The sequence below is a fragment of the Tachypleus tridentatus genome, chromosome 7, assembly GCF_004210375.1.
Source record: "Tachypleus tridentatus isolate NWPU-2018 chromosome 7, ASM421037v1, whole genome shotgun sequence".
Classification (NCBI taxonomy): Eukaryota; Metazoa; Arthropoda; class Merostomata; order Xiphosura; family Limulidae; genus Tachypleus; species Tachypleus tridentatus.
In genome coordinates this window covers 122815058-122834817 of record NC_134831.1, presented here as the reverse complement: position 1 = coordinate 122834817, position 19760 = coordinate 122815058, and the positions used below count along the sequence as shown (strand labels likewise).

Sequence of the window (19760 nt, the reverse complement as noted above, 5' to 3'; positions counted from 1 at the left end):
TCATAGAACAGAACTGAATTGATTTTTTCCAAAGTTTTTGCTCATAGTTCCGTCATTTCTTGACTGATTTTAGATCTAATTACAGTCTTGGACTCGGGAAGTCAAACCCTTTCGAGTGGTTTATTTGACCATGAGTAAAGTTTTATAGATTAATTTACTCTAATCCTGCTTAAAAAAATTTAATTTGACAGTAGGTATGTAGAGATCCTGATTGTTAACAAAATCGAATCGGGTGTATGAACGTCCCAAGATGGCGTCCAAAAATACAGCTAATACAAAATAGGGGGGGAAGTCTCATAGATAATTTATTCTAACCCTCCCTAATATAATCTCAAGTGGCGCGGTTATAGCCCGGTACGGCCAGGTGGTTAAGGCGCTCGACTCGTAATCTGAGAGTCGCGAGTTCGAATCCCCGTCACACCAAACATACTCGCCCTTTTAGTGTAGGGGCGTTATAATGTGACGGTCAATCCCACTACTCGTGGGAGTAGTGTCAAGAATTGGTGATGGGTGGTGATGACTAGCTATCTTACATTGCTAAATTAGGGACTGCTAGCGCAAATAGCCCTCGAGTAGCTTAGCGCAAAATTCAAAACAAAATCCAAGCCGCGGCTATTGAGGATTCTCTCTTATTTAGTTGATAATTAACACACTTAGTATGGCGTCCACTGTTGGTTTTACTTTGTTTTCGTTATTTTAAACTGTAATTATTTATTCTTTTTTAAATATAGTACTACACTATTAATCCATTAACTTAGCTATTAAATATGTTTTTATTAACAGCATTAGCTGTCACGCTTACCATCTCTGCTTTTTTGTTTAAAAGTTAAAGTCAATATTATTATCGCAAGTTTCATAATTTCTTAGAATCGCTTACACACATTTCAGTTCTGACTTTATTGCTTTTGGCTGCGTGAACTTTAAACTGACCACGTGTACAAAGAAAGGTCTTAAAAGTCGTATTAATTGGGTAAATTATTTATATTTATGGGAAAACTACCAGAAATGTTTATCGCTATTTCTAATTTTGAACTTCTAATCAGTGATACGGCAGCCAGTACCCACCACCTGCAATCCACACCGAGGATTGATAGACACTTTTATAATACGTCCACTTTAAAGCGAAGAGAATATATATTTTTGGCCCCGCATGCACTCGATTGGTTTGTTTTTTTTTTTTTATTTCGTTCAAAGCTACACGAGGGCTATCTGCGCTAGCCGTTCCTAATTTAACAGTATAAGCCTAGAGGGAAGGCAACTAGTCATCGCCATTACTCTTTTAGTAACAAATAGTGCGATTGACCGTAACATTATAACGCCTCCACGGCTGAAAGGACGAGCATGTTTAGTGTGACGGGTATTCGAACCCGCGACTCTCGGATTACGAGTCGAGCGCTCTAATCGCCTGGCCATGCCGGACCACAAGCTTTCGAACCCTGCTTTGCGGCTCCGAAATCCATAGCTATACCACATTGCTAACCTGATGTGTATCAACACAACTTATAGAATGTTTAATAATTTATTTTTCTTTTTGTTGCTTTTTGTTGTTGTTTTTAAGCACAAAGCTACACAATAGACTATATTCGCTGTGGTCATGATGTGGAATTGAAGCCCGAACTTTTACCATCATGAGTCCTTAAGCTGACCACTGAGACAATTGAGTACTCTATGTGTGACCTTTTCATTGGTTGCTTTTAACTGGATTTTTCATGTGTTTACTATTTCTTGCATAATTTTGTTATTTATTCTATTTTTCCCTGCAAACGATAAGTTACTGTATTATCTGCATCATTTTGCTAAGCGACACTTTAGGTAAACAACAACCTGTGTAACGCTATCTTTACGGACATAAAACCTTGAGCTCCAAAGTTCGATTCTCCGTGACATACAGAGGGCATTGTTGTTTTACAAACAATTACGATTGTTCATTTCAAATGCCAAGTCACAGCCATTTAATGGACTTTCAGTATACATTGAACTTTGTTAGAGAGGATTGCATAAATATATATTCTGTGAAACCGGTTTCACGTGTTTTAGAAGACAAGAAAATAATGATAATGCCTGAACCAAGCAACTGGGGTTTGAGATGTTTTGTGAATTAACTTATATTTTACTTTAAGGTTAATTACGTTAAGAGTGTTGCTTAAAATGTGTAGATATATATTTGTTATTATTTTCATTTATTTATTGTATATTAAGAAATTGTTATGAGAATTTTTGTGCTTTTGTTAGCTTGATGCTTGAATTTTAAATTAACGCAAGTCCCTAAAAGTCGCGAACCTCGTGATTGTGACAAAAAATACCGATAACAGCAATAGAATCCAGCTGATGAATGGATACTTTTTTTAAACTTTGTGAGTGTTTATTATATGACTTTGCGTACTCCTAATTAGCTTGATATATTAAACTAGTAAGCTTATGTAATATGTTTAGATAATTTCAGAATATTTATACGTTTGTTGGCTATATTTCTTCAGACATATTAATGGGAACAAACTCACACATATTCCCGAGGGAAGCCTGTCGAGTTTAAAGAATTTACAGAAGCTATGGCTGGATGGAAATCTCTTGACGGAAGTTCCAGTAAGAGCCCTAGCGGACTTAACACAGTTGCAGGCCGTGTACGTCAATATTTCGTTTACGATTAAGATATTTGCTATTTCAAAGATATCTATTAGTGTTTACCGAAGTGCATTTAAACATTTTTGTACGGACGCGCTTATTAGTTTCAGCTTAAGTTTTACATGTAAAAAATAAAAAACTCAGAAATATATCTTTGTGGACTTGTTTCGTTTACATATTCTGAAACACGTGTAATAAGAAAGGAATTTTGAAAACTTTGCGAAACACCAAAAGGGTTTAAATTCTAATTTTAACCATCTTCGCTCTTCTCTGTTGGTCAACATGGAACTTAAGAAATATAATGATAGTTGGTTAATGTTCCTGTTATTTTCGTAGCTAGAATCCGAAATTCGAGCGTTATAAATCCACAAACTATCGGCGAACAGTTTTCTTCTCTTTTGTAAACAAATTGCCCGTCAGAGGCACAGCCTGTGTTACTTTGTAGCTCTATTCTTAATTTACAAGGAGGCATTAATCACATTTTACTATGCTTCAAAATTATTTCGAAAAATAGATGAATGCTCCAAAAGTAATTTCTAATTATTTGTGGATATTAATTTGCTAAGTGATATCTTTGTAGAGTTTCAAATGGTGTTTACATTAAAAACAAAACAAACGTCATTTCTGTAACAAATTTCATCTGATAAATATTTTAATTGTTTTTTTTTTTTTGCTTTCTGTAGAAACCTAGCTGCTAACAACATTCGTGTAATCCCGAATTATGCTTTCACAAATCTGACCAAGCTCGTAATTTTGTAAGTACATAACGTCGTGGTTTTTCAACCAATCTACAAACCAAGCTTGTAATTTTGTAAGTACATAACGTCGTGGTTTTTCAACCAATTTACAAATAATTATACATATATGACTGAATGATATATTTATGGAATTTTGTTTACGTAATACTTCTGGTACTGAATTGAAAATAACTTTAACGTCTTCTCTGTAATCGAACTTATTAATTTTAAGAGATATTTAGGACCGTTGACGTTTTTACTTTTTTACTTTTAAGATTCATATTTCAAGTTGATCCAAATCTTTCAAAAAAGATCAATTAATTTCTTAAGAGTTGTGAACTTGAAAAAAAATTACAGACTAAAACAACTCAACAAATAATAATATTTCATAAGTAACCGTGTCTTTAATTTTTAGGATACTTCAAGGAAACAGTATCGAGGTAATTGAACCAAAAGCCTTCGAAGGTCTCTACTCTCTCAAAGTTTTGTAAGTATACTATAGATTATATTAATATTACAAATATATATTGGTGTAGATAAATTTGAAATATAGCTTCATTCGTAATTTTACCATCTTCCATGCAACGCGATCGTCAAACAAGTGTAATTTTCAATGAATGACTTGTGTACAAGTTTCAGTCGATTAAAGTAATTGAGTATCGGGTCACATTTAAAAAATTTTACGTTGAGGTTTCTAGATGAAGGTACTAATATGTATCAGAAGATAAACGTTACTGTTCGATATGAAATATTTTATGCTTGTTTTGTTTTTTTGAATTTCGCGCAAAGCTACTCGAGGGCTATCTGCGCTAGCCGTCCCTAATTTAGCAGTGTAAGACTAGAGAGAAGGCAGCTAGTCATCATCACCCACCGCCAACTCTTGGGCTACTTTTTTTACCAATGAATAGTCGGATTGATCGTCACTTTATAACGCCCCTACGGCTGAAAGGGCGAGCACATTTGGCGCGACGGGGATTCGAACCCGCGACCCTAGGATTACGAGTCGAACGCCTTAACACGCTTGGCCATGTCGGGCCCCGTTTTGAATGAAACGCTTTCGAAAAAACAAACAACCGCAGTTCTGTGGTTTCAATAATGTAAAATGCGCACCAGCGAGAGTTTGCAAGTGAGATTTTTGGTTCATATGAAAATATATGTTAATAAATTACTTTTTATATTGTTGTATCTTTAGGGAAATAAACAGAAATAAACTAAAGAAGATACCTGAAGCCCTCCAGTGTCTTCCACACTTACAAGAACTGTAAGTACAGTTATAATTCATAACTGAGTTAACATTACATGATCTAACGTTCAAAACTTACATGCCAGATTTCTAAAGCTCGTTTGTGGATATTTTGAGAAACTAATCTAAACCCTTGATGAGATTCTGTATAGAATACACTTTATTAAGTTACCACTGATAAGGAACGGGTATTATCAGCAAGAAGAAAGCAAAAAGTACTTCTGAAAATAAATGAATAGATATCAAGGAATCTTCACCACAGGTAGGTGATTCCATTCTAAACGTGTCATTTTTTAACCAATTTATTCTGTCTCTTTCAGCACATTTGTCGAAAACCAGATTACCTACATATCAGCAAATGCCTTCCAGAATAACCGACAACTTACGCTGTTGGAAATGGGTCATAACCCTATTGTAGATGTAGGAAGACGCACCTTTACCAACCTTCCGGACCTAAAAGAGCTGTAAGACCGGTTAATCTATTTGTAGTTTTTTTAGGTTTTTTAACATATTGCACATAAACTATATCTTCAGTTTTATGTACGTATATACTAGCTGGAGTACCCGCCCTCTGGATGAAAGTTATGTAAATTCATGATTAATGAAATATTATCTTAGAATGTGAAACGCTGCTTCTGTTATATGCAATTGTAAAAACGTAAAAATGCCCATAAAAACTGTAAAACACAAAATGTGAAATCCCGCCTTTTCATGTACCTCGACTCCACATGAACCCAAAAATCTTCATACCAAATTTATTGAAGATCCATCTACAGGAGGCGAGGTAGTGTTAAAAAACGCAAAACAGAAAACTAATGTAAAATGTGTGAGTCTAATGAACCTCCATACTAATTTGGAGGAAGATTCATTATCACCCTGCGAAGAGGTTACATAAAGAGGTTATGAACCAAGTATTTCAAACTTGGACTCATCCGTCCATAATACCCTTTTCCAGTTATCAGCGGTCCAGTTTTTATAGAAAATGTTAACCTCTTTACAATATTTGAAGATCAAAGTAAAAGTTTTTTTTTTTAACTACCACACAACCAAATATTCCATTCTGGTTGAGTCTTCATGATACTGTAGATCTGGACACTTTTCTATTATTTGGTTCATGGTTGTTTATCTCATGCTTGAGATCAGTACCAGTCTTTCTTTTGTCCTGAAGGCAACATAAACAAAGATACTTAACATTAGTATCCTTGAGTTTAGGTGTTCAACCTCTTACTTTCCCATCTTCAAGTTTGCTTGTCTAGGTCTCACGATATAGGATGTACGTGACCTTGTTTGGGGAACATCTCATATCTGCAGCAATTTATGGGAGGGTTCAGCCAGCATGACGTAAAGCTTTTATGAAAACTCTCTCTTATACAGACAATTCTCTACGCTTTTTTGGGCCGTGGCATGACGACATAACTTTAATATATAGTGTCAAACACTGTTTTTATCAAGGTTTCTCTGTGATGTGCTTTTAAATTAATTTCTTCTAGCATATACCAGTACCATATGCCAGCTCCTTGCTAGCTTCTTTTCATATAGTAAAGACACTTCATGGTATACCATGACAGTTATATCAGACCATAAATTTGACCACTGTGTTCATTCAAACAGAACCCTTATGACATGCCCTTGGTACAAGTATATGATAATTATAAAGAATGATAAGTATTCTTACCCTGGTTTATTCAGTTATCAACAGTGAAGCATTATCATAGTGTTGTAATTTACATTCTGTAATGACATGGAAGAAGTAGTCCATAAAATAGAAATAATGACTAAATATTCTCTTGTCTGAATATTTTTACAGCATTATATTTATACACATATGTGTTAATTTCCCAACGTTTCAGATATACAACATAATCAACAGCTACAGCTGCTCGTAATAATGAGACCTTATAAACAGTAAATCTTCATGAAGTTGTAAAACCGTATTTGTTTTATTATCTGAAGATAGAGGTCGTTTGTTTCTAAATTATCAAAATGTTTCAGAAGAAAAATTAATTACTTGTAGATCTGGTACAATAAACACAATATTTAACACTTTAACTCATTAAGACGTCCATATGATCTGTAGACATGGTACTATAAACACAATATTTAACACTTTAACTCATTAAGACGTCCATACGATCTGTAGACATGGTACTATAAACACAATATTTAACACCTTAACTCATTAAGACGTCCATACGATCTGTAGATCTGGTGCTATAAACACAATACTTAACACTTTAACTCATTAAGACGTCCATACGATCTGTAGATCTGGTGCTATAAACACAATATTTAACACTTTAACTCATTAAGACGTCCATACGATCTGTAGAAAAGTAAAAATAGCAACGACATGCAATGTTAATTAAAACTGAGGTTTGAATTTCGAGCAGAGCTACACGAGGACTATCTTCACTAGTGGTCCCCAATGTAACACAAGAGGGAAGGCACCTACTCACCACCACCCACTACCAACGCTTAGACTACTCCTTTACCAATGATAGCAGATTAGCCGTCCCTATATAACTGAAAGTGCGAGGATGTGTAGTGGGAGGCAGATTCGAATCCGTGACCCTCAGATGGCGAGTCAAGCGATTCCTAACCACCTAGCCATGCCTGACGAACTTTTAAGATAAATTTCATAGATACAGATTCAAAGTTGATCAATCTGTTTCTATATTGAAATTTAATGTACTGTTTGTTTGTTTGTTTTGAATTTCGCGCAAAGCCATTCGAGGGCTATCTGCGCTAGCCGTCCCTAAGTTAACAGTGTAAGACTAGAAGGAAGGCATGTAGTCATCACCACCCATCGCCAACTCTTGGGCTACTCTTTTACAAACGAATAATGGGATTGACCGTCACATTATAACGCCCCCACGTCTGAAAGGGCGAGCATGTTTAGTACGACCGGGATTCGAACCCGCGACCCTCAGATTACGAGTCGAACGCCTTAACCGACCTGGCCATGCCGGACCGGAAAACTGAATGTAAACACAGAAGTCGTTTTTAAAATACTTGTGTTTTCTCTAACTTTCCAGAGTTCTTGGAGAAGCTCGACATCTAAAAGAATTCCCGGATCTAACTGGTACAAGTGCATTGGAATATCTTCGTTTGGACAGAGGCTTACTGGAAAAAGTGCCTACTAAGTTTTGCACAGAGACTCCACTCTTGAGAAGCTTGTAAGAAATAGTTTTGAATAATATTTGATATTTTATATGCTCGTGCTACGGTTATTGATCATTTTGAGGGATTCTATGTGATCAGATTCGTTTTTTTTTTTTCTTTTCTGTGAGCGTTATTACGTAAGAAGATGTACTTTTATAACCCACACATGCGTATTGCTTCAGCGTTATAGCCCACTGACATGCACTGCTCCAGTGTTATGTCTTACTGTGAGAATATGACTAATGCTAAACTTCCTAGAATAAACAACACTGAGATTATAATTCTTTACCTACAGTATTAGTTTACTTTTCCATCAAACATTTATCACTATGAAAAAAATATCACAATATTTAATATTTTGTGGAGAATTTTAATTACATGGATATAACTTTTGTAAAGGACTTTTTTTCTCAAAGTAATTAGAAAAATAAGACTGGCATTGAACTTTTACTTTTGACATTTATATTACATGTGGTTTTGTTTCAATAGGTCGACTCATTGATAATTGGATTTTTTATACTAAATTACTTGACAGAAAGGTATCCATTTGGAAATACAATCTCTTTTACACTAGAAGAGAAATTCTAAACCTGTGTTTTGTTTTTATTTGAGATTATTTTAAATCCAATCATACATAACGTAAACATTAATATAATAGAACGCAAAAAACCTGATTACGTCTTCTTCAGCAATTGTCTTTATGACTTGATAATATTACACCATTAATGAAGCTGTTAAAAGTTATACCTAATATTACAGTTCACGCTTTTGTTATCTTAGTTAATGTCAAATATTTGTGTCCTAGTTTTCTTTCGTATGAATTATAGCAGTAAACTTCTGTTGTTTTTAAACTACAGATCCAGAACCAAGCTGCTAAAACCGTACTTAGTAATAATTATTCTTCTAGGAAAAATTCATAGTAGTTTTATTAATAGCGTTATAACAGCTCGTTTACTTTAATGGTAGTGGCGGTGGTAAACTGTGAAAAAATATTACCAGTTTGATTAAGATGACTCATTACATGTTTTAATATGCACACGTGCAAATCTAAAGTGTCAGGAACTCACAGAAATGAATATCAGATTTTTGTAATGGCTTACTACTTTTTATAAAATTATTCGAGCACTAAAATTTCAGTTTTTAAAGTAAATTTATTTACTTTTCTTTCTTTCAGTTCTCAGTAGTTTCTTAAGTATTTCTGATTTGATGAAGAATATGTTCTTATTTATTTTCACAGAAGCCTTAAATCAAATCGACTTTCGAAACTTCCTGAGCTCATAAACTGTACGGAACTACGACTCATGTAAGGCCTTTCACGCTTTGAAACTTTTATTTTGTTCTGTACAAGATTATTATAATGCTATGGCTGAAAATGTCGTTCAAATAGAGGGTATCCAAATTATGAAACAGTGCATTATAATTATTATAAATAAAAATCTGAGAAAAATATCTTTAATTAGCTATACTAGTTTAAAATTAAAGTTTAGTTTTCGTCTGAGCACGTAGCTTGCTTTGATCCGAACCTAACATTAATTATTAATTGTTCAACACCAACGCTCAAAGCTTAAAAATTTATTATCACAGGATTGGAATATTTGATAGATTAACTAACGAAATGATAAGATAGCCGATTGCAGCGCCAAAATTATTTACTACCAGGAAAACCGTTCTGTATGACGACTTTTCATTGTACTGTGAGAGAACATGACGACATTGATGAAGAGTATTTGTAGTCAGAATTTCAAAAGGTTGTGCTTCGTGTTTGATACAATACTTCGTGTCTATCAAGGTATCGGGCCCGTCACGATATACGTGATGTAAACTACAACAAGAAACGACAGAAATGTGAGCTGATCGCTCGCTCCCTCATCCCAGCAACGTTTTGACAGTTCGCATTATGTGGAGTCGACCAGCATCGTTTTGACAGCGCATTATGTGGAGTCGATCAGCACCGTCTTGACAGCTCTTGTAATGTGAAGTCAACCAGCAATGCTTAAATAGCTCCTGTAATCTGGAGTCAATCAACAACGTTTAGATAGCTCCTGTAATCTCAAGTCGACCAGCAACGCTTTGACAGTCCGTATAATGTGGAGTCGACCAGCAACATTTAGATAGCTCCTGTAATCTGGAGTCAACTAGCAACGTTTAAATAGCTCCTGTAATGTGGAGTCAACCAGCAACGTCTTGACAGCCCCTGTAATGTGGAGTTGAGCAGCAACGTCTTGACACAACATGGCCAGGTGGTAAGGGCACTTTCCTCGCAAGTTGAAGGTTGCAGGTTCTAATCCCACATCACACCAAAACACCTAAGTATTTAGCGATTTCCTTTAAAAGCAACCACTGTTTATCTAATTTATGCCACAACTACACCTAGTGGTATGGAGCGATCATTATGAAAGCTGAATCAACAACAGATCCAATTTGTCCAACTACGGTTTATTACACTTAGAATAAGAAGCCTCGTTTATGGGTTGTTCCTTTTGTTCACAGCTTTCATAGCATCTTGGTTCTATACCATTGTTGTTATTAGCACTTTAGTAATGCTTTACAGAAGATATTTAACGCTATTTTAGTGTTGTTATTAATACTGTAGTAATGTTTTACAGGAGATATTTTAACACTATTCCAATGTTGTTATTAGCACTGTAGTAATGTTTTACAGAAGATATTTACGACTGCTCCAATGTTATTAGCACTGAAGCAATATTTTACAGGAGATATTTTAACACTATTCCAATGTTATTATTAGCACTGTAGTAATGTTTTACAGGAGATATTTTAACACTATTCCAATGTTATTATTAGCACTGTAGTAATGTTTTACAGGAGATAATTTAACACTATTCCAATGTTGTTATTAGCACTGTGGTAATGCTTTAGAGGAAATATTTTAATGCTACTCTAATGTTGTTATTAACACTGTAGTAATGCTTTACAGGAGATATTGTAAAGCTATTTTAGTGTTGTTATTAATACTGTAGTAATGTTTTACAGGAGATATTTTATCGCTACTCCAGTGTTGTTATTAGCACTGTGGTAATGCTTTAGAGGAAATATTTTAATGCTACTCTAATGTTGTTATTAACACTGTAGTAATGCTTTACAGGAGATATTGTAAAGCTATTTTAGTGTTGTTATTAATACTGTAGTAATGTTTTACAGGAGATATTTTATCGCTACTCCAGTGTTGTTATTAGTACTGTAGTAATATTGTAAAACTAATGTTGTTATTAGCACTGTAGTAATGCTTTACAGAAGATATTTACGGCTGCTCCAATGTTATTATTAGCACTGTAGTAATGTTTTACAGGAGATATTTTAACACTATTCCAATGTTATTAATAGCACTGTGGTAATGTTTTACAGGAGATATTTTAACACTATTCCAATTGTTATTATTAGCACTGTAGTAATGTTTTACAGGAGATAATTTAACACTATTCCAATGTTGTTATTAGCACTGTGGTAATGCTTTAGAGGAAATATTTTAATGCTAGTCTAATGTTGTTATTAGCACTGTAGTAATGCTTTACAGAAGATATTTACGGCTGCTCCAATGTTATTATTAGCACTGTAGTAATGTTTTGCAGGAGATATTTTAACACTATTCCAATGTTATTAATAGCACTGTGGTAATGTTTTACAGGAGATATTTTAACACTATTCCAATGTTATTATTAGCACTGTAGTAATGTTTTACAGGAGATAATTTAACACTATTCCAATGTTGTTATTAGCACTGTGGTAATGCTTTAGAGGAAATATTTTAATGCTAGTCTAATGTTGTTATTAGCACTGTAGCAGTGCTTTACAGGAGATATTGTAAAGCTATCCTAGTGTTGTTATTAGCACTGTAGTAATGCTTTACAGGAGATGAGTAGTTTTCGGTTTACGGGCGATAGGACAGTCAAGTAACTCTAACTTTGTGTATAAACTTTATAAATAATAATATTTATTAGATGTTTCTGGAAATTACGAAGTTTCGTCACTAGTGTTATTTCCTACTTTAACGATTGTTTACTAATAAACCGTATTTATGAATAACTCGAAAGAAGAGTTTCTTTAAGAAATATTTTGCTGTTTCTTAGGAGGCAGTGTTAAATCAAGTTCGAGTTTTCTTCCAAAAGATTTGTTTTAGACATCAAGTCTTCTATAAATGTTTAAGGCCCGACATGGCTAGGTGGTTAGGGCGCTCGACTCGTAATCTGAGGGTCGCGGGTTAAAATTATCGTTAAACCAAACATGCTCGCCCTTTCCGTCGTGGGGGCATTATAATGTGATGGTTAATCCCACTATTCGTTGGTAAAAGAGTACTCCAACAATTGGCAGTGTGTGGTGATTACTAGCTGTCTTCCCTCTAGTGTTACAATGCTAAATTTGGAACCACTGGCGGAAATATTCAAAAAAACAAGCAAACAATACATGTTTACGTTTCAGGTTAACTCTCAACTTACGGAAACAAGTTGTAAGTTAACTATTAGTTGATATCGTCATGAATTAAACAGTTCACTTATCTTTTTAGTTAATTAGTAGTCTTCGCTAAACTTGAGGTTATGAACAACATACTAGTATGAAAGTTATTGTACGTGATGTAGCTCTTAGGTTTCACAAAACATGGCGAATATCTCCACCGAAGAATCTATGAAATAAAAATATTTTTATGTCTTAGAGATTTGAGCTACAACCATATTGAATACCTGGGAGAATTCTCATTCAGAACTCAAAATGCTTTAATCGATCTCTTTCTTGGTAATAATTTTATCGAGCGCATCTTCCAGAATACATTTGTTGGATTAACAAGTCTTCAAGTATTGTAAGTATAAGAAAATCTTATATTTCTTATTGTATTGTAGAGGTAAACATTTTCTCGTATGTTTGTTTAGTTCAGTAAACCCTGTGTGGTATATAACATAACTTTGCTGTAATACATTAAAACTGAAACTAAATTACCAAGTCATCTAACAACAGAAAAAAGTATAACAATGCGGAATGATTATATTTTTTTTATGAAACATGATTTACTTGCGTATATAGTGACACAAAAGTTACAGTTGGTTATATTTTTATAAAACATCATTTATATAGAGTGACACCAAAAATAGTTTCTTCACATTTGAATCTACTTTGTGTAGATAATATTTGATATATAACATCAAATGGTAATAGTTGTTATTTGTCAATCTAAGCCTAACATCAGTATATTATATGACAGTATTTGTGGACAGATTTCATAAATTAAGTAAAAACATTCAACATTTAAGAATACATAATAATGTTCATTCTTAAGCGCTGAATGATCTTACATATTTTATGGGCCAAGAATCGTTTGAACCACCATGAATGTGAACTAATACATTTCTTCAATTTAAAAAACAAAACGCACAATAAAGGAGAAATTTTTAACAAGGCATGAAAACATTACACTTGAATGCATACGTATATGATTTCTACTCGTTTCGCATGCTCTTCTATAAGATTTTACGACTGTTCTGCTCATACTGTTGGCTCTAGAACAAGATTAACTCTATTTTATCGACATATTTAATAATTTCTTGGTTTGTTGTTATGATTATTGCTTTAAATATTTCTGTTGTTTTCGGATAAAGGCATGACAGTATTATCTGTTTGCGAAAGAACATTTTGACGAAACTGCCAGAGCTACTCAAGGTTGGGAAACGAGAAGACAATAAAGAGAACCTGTAGAGTAATGGTTGTATCTGCGCTGCATTATGTGGACCCACCTAAAGATTTCGGCCCTACATGGCCAGGTGGTTAAGGCACTTGACTCGTAATCCGAGGGTCGTGGGTTCAAATCCCCATCGCACCAAACATGCTCGCCCTTTCAGCCATGGATGCACTATAATGTGATGGTCAATCCCACTATTCGTTGGTAAAAGAGCAGCCCAAGAATTGGCGTTGGATGTTGATGACTAGCTGCCTTCTTTCTAATCTTACACTGCTAAATTAAGGACGGCTAACGCAGATAGCCATCGTGTAGCTTTGCGCGAAATTCAAACCAAACCAAACCGAATCATTATGATTTCCCGACCTCGCAAATCAATTACTTCTCAATACTAATTTGAAACAATAAAACTTCTCTTGGAAACATATAATTATATGTATGTTATGCATTACTAAAGATCAATTCTTTGTTTTAGAGATTTGAAGAACAACCGCATTGTATATATTGATTATGATGCTTTTGTGCCAGTGACCGGACTTCGAGATTTGTAAGTTGATTTTTATGGAAATAAAAGTTATTATTGAATATTCATATGGAAGAAAATTCAGTAGTTTTCAAAATAGAAAAAAGCTTACACGGACAGAGCTTAACGTTAAGGTATCCTGTGATTTCGCAAACGTCGAATATTACATGAAATAAAGAACGTTAAACTACCTGATTAATGACATTGTTACGTAACGAAGAACGTTAAGCTACCTGATAAGTGACATTATTGCGTAACGAAGAACGTTAAACTACCTGATCAAACTACCTGATCAATGATATTTTACGTAATGAGGAACGTTAAGCTACCTGATTAATGACATTGTTACGTAATGAGAAACGTTAAGCTATCTGACTAATGGCATTGTTACGTAATGAGGAACGTTAAGCTACCTGATCAATGATATTTTACGTAATGAGGAACGTTAAGCTACCTGATCAATGATATTTTACGTAATGAGGAACGTTAAGCTACCTGATTAATGTCATTGTTACGTAATGAGGAACGTTAAGCTACCTGATTAATGTCATTGTTACGTAATGAGGAACGTTAAACTACTTGAGTAGTACATTTACCGAATGGTTTTGTCCTTATATTACTGTTTCTGAGGTACACTAAAAAAGAAATTAGTGGAATTCATTTCTCGTTTACTTATTTGTAGTAATTCACACCCAATTCCCGATTAGAGCCAATGTTTCCTTTTACAATTACTTTAATGTTATTGTACCTTTGGACTACAAGATTTTTAGTACAACAATCATGAGTCTAGATGGTGGGTCTTAGATTTTTCTATCTCTGTCTATTTTTACTTTACTAAATATTTTTTGCGTGTTTTCATTGATTTCTCTCAAAATTTGTTAATTTTTACACGTAAAAAGAGCGTTTTAATCTAAGATGTCTTCAGGTCACTTTGACAGAACAGGATAAGTTTCATCTGAATAACCCTGAAGTTCGATACGTTAATCTTGTTTCTGGTCACAACGAAAACACTACAAGTAACTCAGAAATGTGTTAGCAGTGTACTTAAAACCGTCCGTTTTCAATTTTGATTTCAGCTCAATTGTTATTTGATAACCTCTTATAAATTCAGTTTCGTTTTTTCCCATCAAAGATATGCAAAGTATCAAAAATTAAAGTAATTAATTTATAGAGTAAAGAAAATCTTTTCTACTGAAATGTTTGTTTGTAGGTAAGCACAAAGCTATACAACGGTCTATCTGTGCTCTGACCACCACGGGTATCGAAACCTGGTTTTTAGCGTTGTAAATCCACAAACATGCTGCTGTGCCTCTGGAAGACACTCGATTTAAAACATTTTTGTGTAAAAATATTATGTCTTCATTAAGGTTTTAAAGGCCTCAAAGCTCTTATTAAAACACATATATGTATGGTTATTAGAACAGTCCACGAAAAACATGATTAAAAACCAGGAACGCGTCACAATAAGAAAAGTGTTTATTTACACATTATTTAAAATATTAAATAATTTCAGTAGTCGTATGTTATTTTCTGCTAAAATTATCAGATACCTTATTTCGTCACTATTAAATAAAAATATACAGGTTTTGATTTTGTTAATTGTTTACAGGTGAATCAATTTATTTCTGTCAAAATATATGTTTGATTTGTTTCTGTTCATGAAATGTTTACTTTGAGTCACAGAGTAAGATGATTACAGAAGTTACATCCACGCTGATAGAGTTGTAATGTCTTCCCTATACTTATATATATTTGTTTTATTCGAATTATTACTATATGAAATGAAATAAGACTCTCTCGGTATTTCTACAAACGCTCTCCCCACCCCCTCACCCCACACACACCAGTAGCTCAGCTGTATGTCTGAAAATTTACAATGCTAAAAAGAAGAAAAATTCGTGGTGAGAGGAACAGTACAGAGAGCCCCTCGTGTAAATTTTGCCTTTAACTACAACCAAAGATGTCTTCAAACACAGTTATACAGGTATCTTTTAAATAAGTTTCTTTATCATTAACATAAAGTATGTTAAAGAGGACTTATTTGTAAACATTGTATAATTCATTTAATATCATAACAAAATCAGAGTTATCTTGACCTTTTATGTAGACAATATTACATACATAATTAAGGAATGTTTGGTTATAATTACTTTTCCTTCCCTGGTAACCTTTCCTTGTCTACAGTTATCTGGAAACAGCTTACAATATCCATTCTTTGAAACATCTTCATCGTGTCTCTAGGTATAAAAAAAACGTGTTTTTCAAAGCGCGTGTTTTATAACTTAACATTATATTACATCACCCATTTAATTTAAGACTTCTAGAATCACGGTTATGGGATACTATTCTGTTTGACTGGGTATATTTTTTCTAATTTCAGAAATCTTGGAAACAACCACTTCTCTGTACTTCCAACCAAAGGTTTACAAAATTTACGTCAACTTAAAACATTCAACAATCCTAACCTGAAGGATTTTCTTTCTCCCGATTCCTTCCCCCGGATCCATACTTTGGCTCTGTCGTATTCCTATCACTGCTGCGCTTTCATAGACGTTATTCCAAAGTCCACTCCAGTCCCTATCTCACTGCAAGAGACAATAGTGTGGCTGTCCGAGGATGAAGTGGACATGAGTATTTGGAATAGTAATATTTCAACCGTTTGGCCGGACTACGGTAGAGTTTCTTTATGTACCATTGTCTGATGAATATTTAGTTTTCTTTTAGAATTTATAATGTTTGCTGGACAGGTTGAGATATTTTGGCAAAAGCGTCAAAAACGACCTTTAATATTCAGCTCATAATATAAAAAAAAAACTTTTATTCTAACTAATTTTTTTCCCATTAAGGCTTCATCAGTGCTAATAGTACAAAAACTGTACAATTTGATTGTTTGATCAAGCCTATGACACCAAACATGCTTGCCCTTTCAGCCGTGGGGGCGTTATAATCTAACAGTCAATCCCACTACACGTTGGTAAATGAGTAACTCGAAATTTGGTGTGATAACTAGCTGCCTTTTCTCTAGTCCTTCACTGCTAAAGTAGAGACGGCTAGCGCAGATTGCCCTCGTGTAGCTTTGCGCTAAATTTAAAACAAAAAAATCATGAAAACCGAACACAAGTTGAACGGTATCACGCTAATACAGCGATAGATCTACAGATTTACAACATTAAAATCAGGGGTTCGATTTCCCCTCGATGGACTTAGCAGATAGTCTGATGGGGCTTTGCTATAAGAAAACACACGCACAAGTTAAACGATCTAAATGAAATCGGCTACAATATAAACATTATAGGATATCAAATCTGCGAGATAATGATACGTTTCTTTTTCTTAAATAAACTACAAAATAAGAAATATTAATACGTATTTTACACTTGATTAAATCACTAAAATTAATAAACAATAAAATATCTTTTTTATGTTTTAATTTAGTAAATAACGTTATTACCAAATGTGATTCATGTTTTAATCCATTTCTAGAAGCTTAATTATGAAACGATGATACAGAACTCTGGAAGGTACTGAGGCATTATTCTAAAATAATTAGCGATTAAAACGAACATCCATGAACAAAAATTAATAAAATATTATAATTTGTTCAGCTCGTAACATCCAGATTAGGTCGGGTTCGAATCCCCGTCACACCAAACATACTTTCCCTTTCAGCCGTGAGGGCGTTACAATGTTCGGTCAATCCCACTATTCGTTAGTAAAAGAGTAGCTCAAGAGTTGGCGGTGGGTAGTGATGACTAACTGCCTTCCCTCTAGTCTCACACTGCTAACGTCGGAACGGCTAGCGCAGATAGCTCTCGAGTAGCTTTGCGCGAAATTCAAAATACAAACAAACATTCAGATTAAATGTCAGTGTTTCTAACTTTCTAGAACTTTATAAAACAACATGGTGTTATATATATATATAAACAATAACGAATGTTTTTTACAGCAAACTTTTCATCTCAATTTGGCGAATTTGCTGATGTTCTGTGGAAATCGAGAGGTTCGGATTACATTGCTCCTGACGACGTAAATACTTACGTCGAAGAATACATTGAAGATTATTCAGGATATAACAATGAAGAGACTCTACTTACCACCTACCCAGTCAAGTGTATACCTGAACCAGGTGTGTATTAAACAACTTATTTTACTTTGGACATGATGCTACAGTGTTGACAGTTCAACAATACATTTCCAGTGTTAATAACATTGTTAAAATTTATTATTTATTTATTTATATTTATTACCCTTCTAGCTATACGATTATGGTATTATATTTATTTTCATCTTCACATAAGTTCGATAGAAACATAATGTTTTCTCTGTCACAAATATATATATATTCCAAAGGTTTTATAATCTTTATACCATTAGCATAAATAATGCTAGTCTTTATAACATTAACATAAATAATGCTAGTCTTTATAACATTAACATAAATAATGTTAATCTTTATAACATTAACATAATGTTAGTCTTTATAACATTAACATAAATAAAGTTAATCTTTATAAACATTAACATAAATAATGTTAATCTTTATAACATTAACATAACATAAATAATGTTAGTCTTTATAATATTAACATAAATAATGTTAGTCTCTATAACATTATTTTTTACTGTCTTCTGCTTTAACAATCCATACCTATTATCACTGTTACGATATTCAAATCTTTAATACAACTAAGTTACTCTGACAGTGTCTACAGTCATACGAACATTGATAATTTAACGATAAAGAGACAATTTGTAGTAATGGTAGATACACTAATTCTAATCTGACAGTATTAGGGGCATTATTGTTGTCACTCTGTTATGATGTTTTAGCCCGAATACTATTATAAAAATTCCTGTCCCTTTCTTGACTACAAACACTTGATTTTCTACTACTATCAATATTACTATGTAATTTTTAATACCTTCAATATATCTTGCTATTTGTTCTCCAAGCCCAAGTGTTCAACTGTTTCTACCAACGAACTTTGATCACATTTTATTACAAACATAATATCGCCGAATATTTCAGAGTGGGCACATTTTTAAATCGATAAACGTCCCCCAGTGGCTCAGCGGTATGTCTGCTGACTTACAGCGCTAAAAACCGGGTTTCGATACCCGTGATGGGCAGAGCACAGACAGCCCATTGTGTAGCTTTGTGCTTAATTCAAAACAACAACAAAATCGACAAATTTCTGCTCTCGGAACGTCGAGATTTATACTGCACTGAGAAACGTTTCTATTTTTAAGGTAAATTTTATAGTAATGTGCTTAATATACAATGCCTTTTCGTCCATGGGGGCATTATAAAGTCACTATCAATCCTACTATTCGTTGGTAAAAGAGTAGCCCAAGAGCTGGTGGTGAGTAGTGATAACTAGCTGCCTTCCCTTTGCAGAGAGCTCTCATGTAGCTTTGCGCGAAATTCAAAACAAACCATCCGATCTGTAGTTCAAAATTAAGAACAGCAGATGAAAACTTTAGTACAAATGCCAGAAACACAGTTACTTGGTTTTAATGACAAAGAAACCAATATCGGTAAATTCTGATCACCACGACTCTCCAGAAGGTGGACATGTTGGTCACCACGACTCTCCAGAAGGTGGACATGTTGGTCACCACGACTCTTCAGAAGGTGGACATGTTGGTCACCACGACTCTCCAGAAGGTGGACATGTTGGTCACCACGACTCTTCAGAAGGTGGACATGTTGGTCACCACGACTCTTCAGAAGGTGGACATGTTGGTCACCACGACTCTCCAGAAGGTGGACATGTTGGTCACCACGAC

The 19760-nt window shown here is 34.1% G+C and overlaps 1 protein-coding gene across 1 annotated transcript in view; it reads left to right on the top strand.

Annotated features, from left to right (window-relative positions):
• Nucleotides 1–19760, top strand: part of LOC143256520 (uncharacterized) — an 82477-nt gene that overhangs the window by 56687 nt on the left and 6030 nt on the right. The window contains exons 5-15 of the mRNA XM_076513859.1: nucleotides 2478–2621; nucleotides 3306–3377; nucleotides 3775–3846; nucleotides 4552–4620; nucleotides 4923–5066; nucleotides 7638–7778; nucleotides 9002–9067; nucleotides 12434–12577; nucleotides 13923–13994; nucleotides 16351–16643; nucleotides 17917–18096. Of these exons, the coding sequence (XP_076369974.1) occupies nucleotides 2478–2621; nucleotides 3306–3377; nucleotides 3775–3846; nucleotides 4552–4620; nucleotides 4923–5066; nucleotides 7638–7778; nucleotides 9002–9067; nucleotides 12434–12577; nucleotides 13923–13994; nucleotides 16351–16643; nucleotides 17917–18096 (1397 nt within the window). The remainder of the gene's footprint in view (nucleotides 1–2477; nucleotides 2622–3305; nucleotides 3378–3774; nucleotides 3847–4551; nucleotides 4621–4922; nucleotides 5067–7637; nucleotides 7779–9001; nucleotides 9068–12433; nucleotides 12578–13922; nucleotides 13995–16350; nucleotides 16644–17916; nucleotides 18097–19760) is intronic.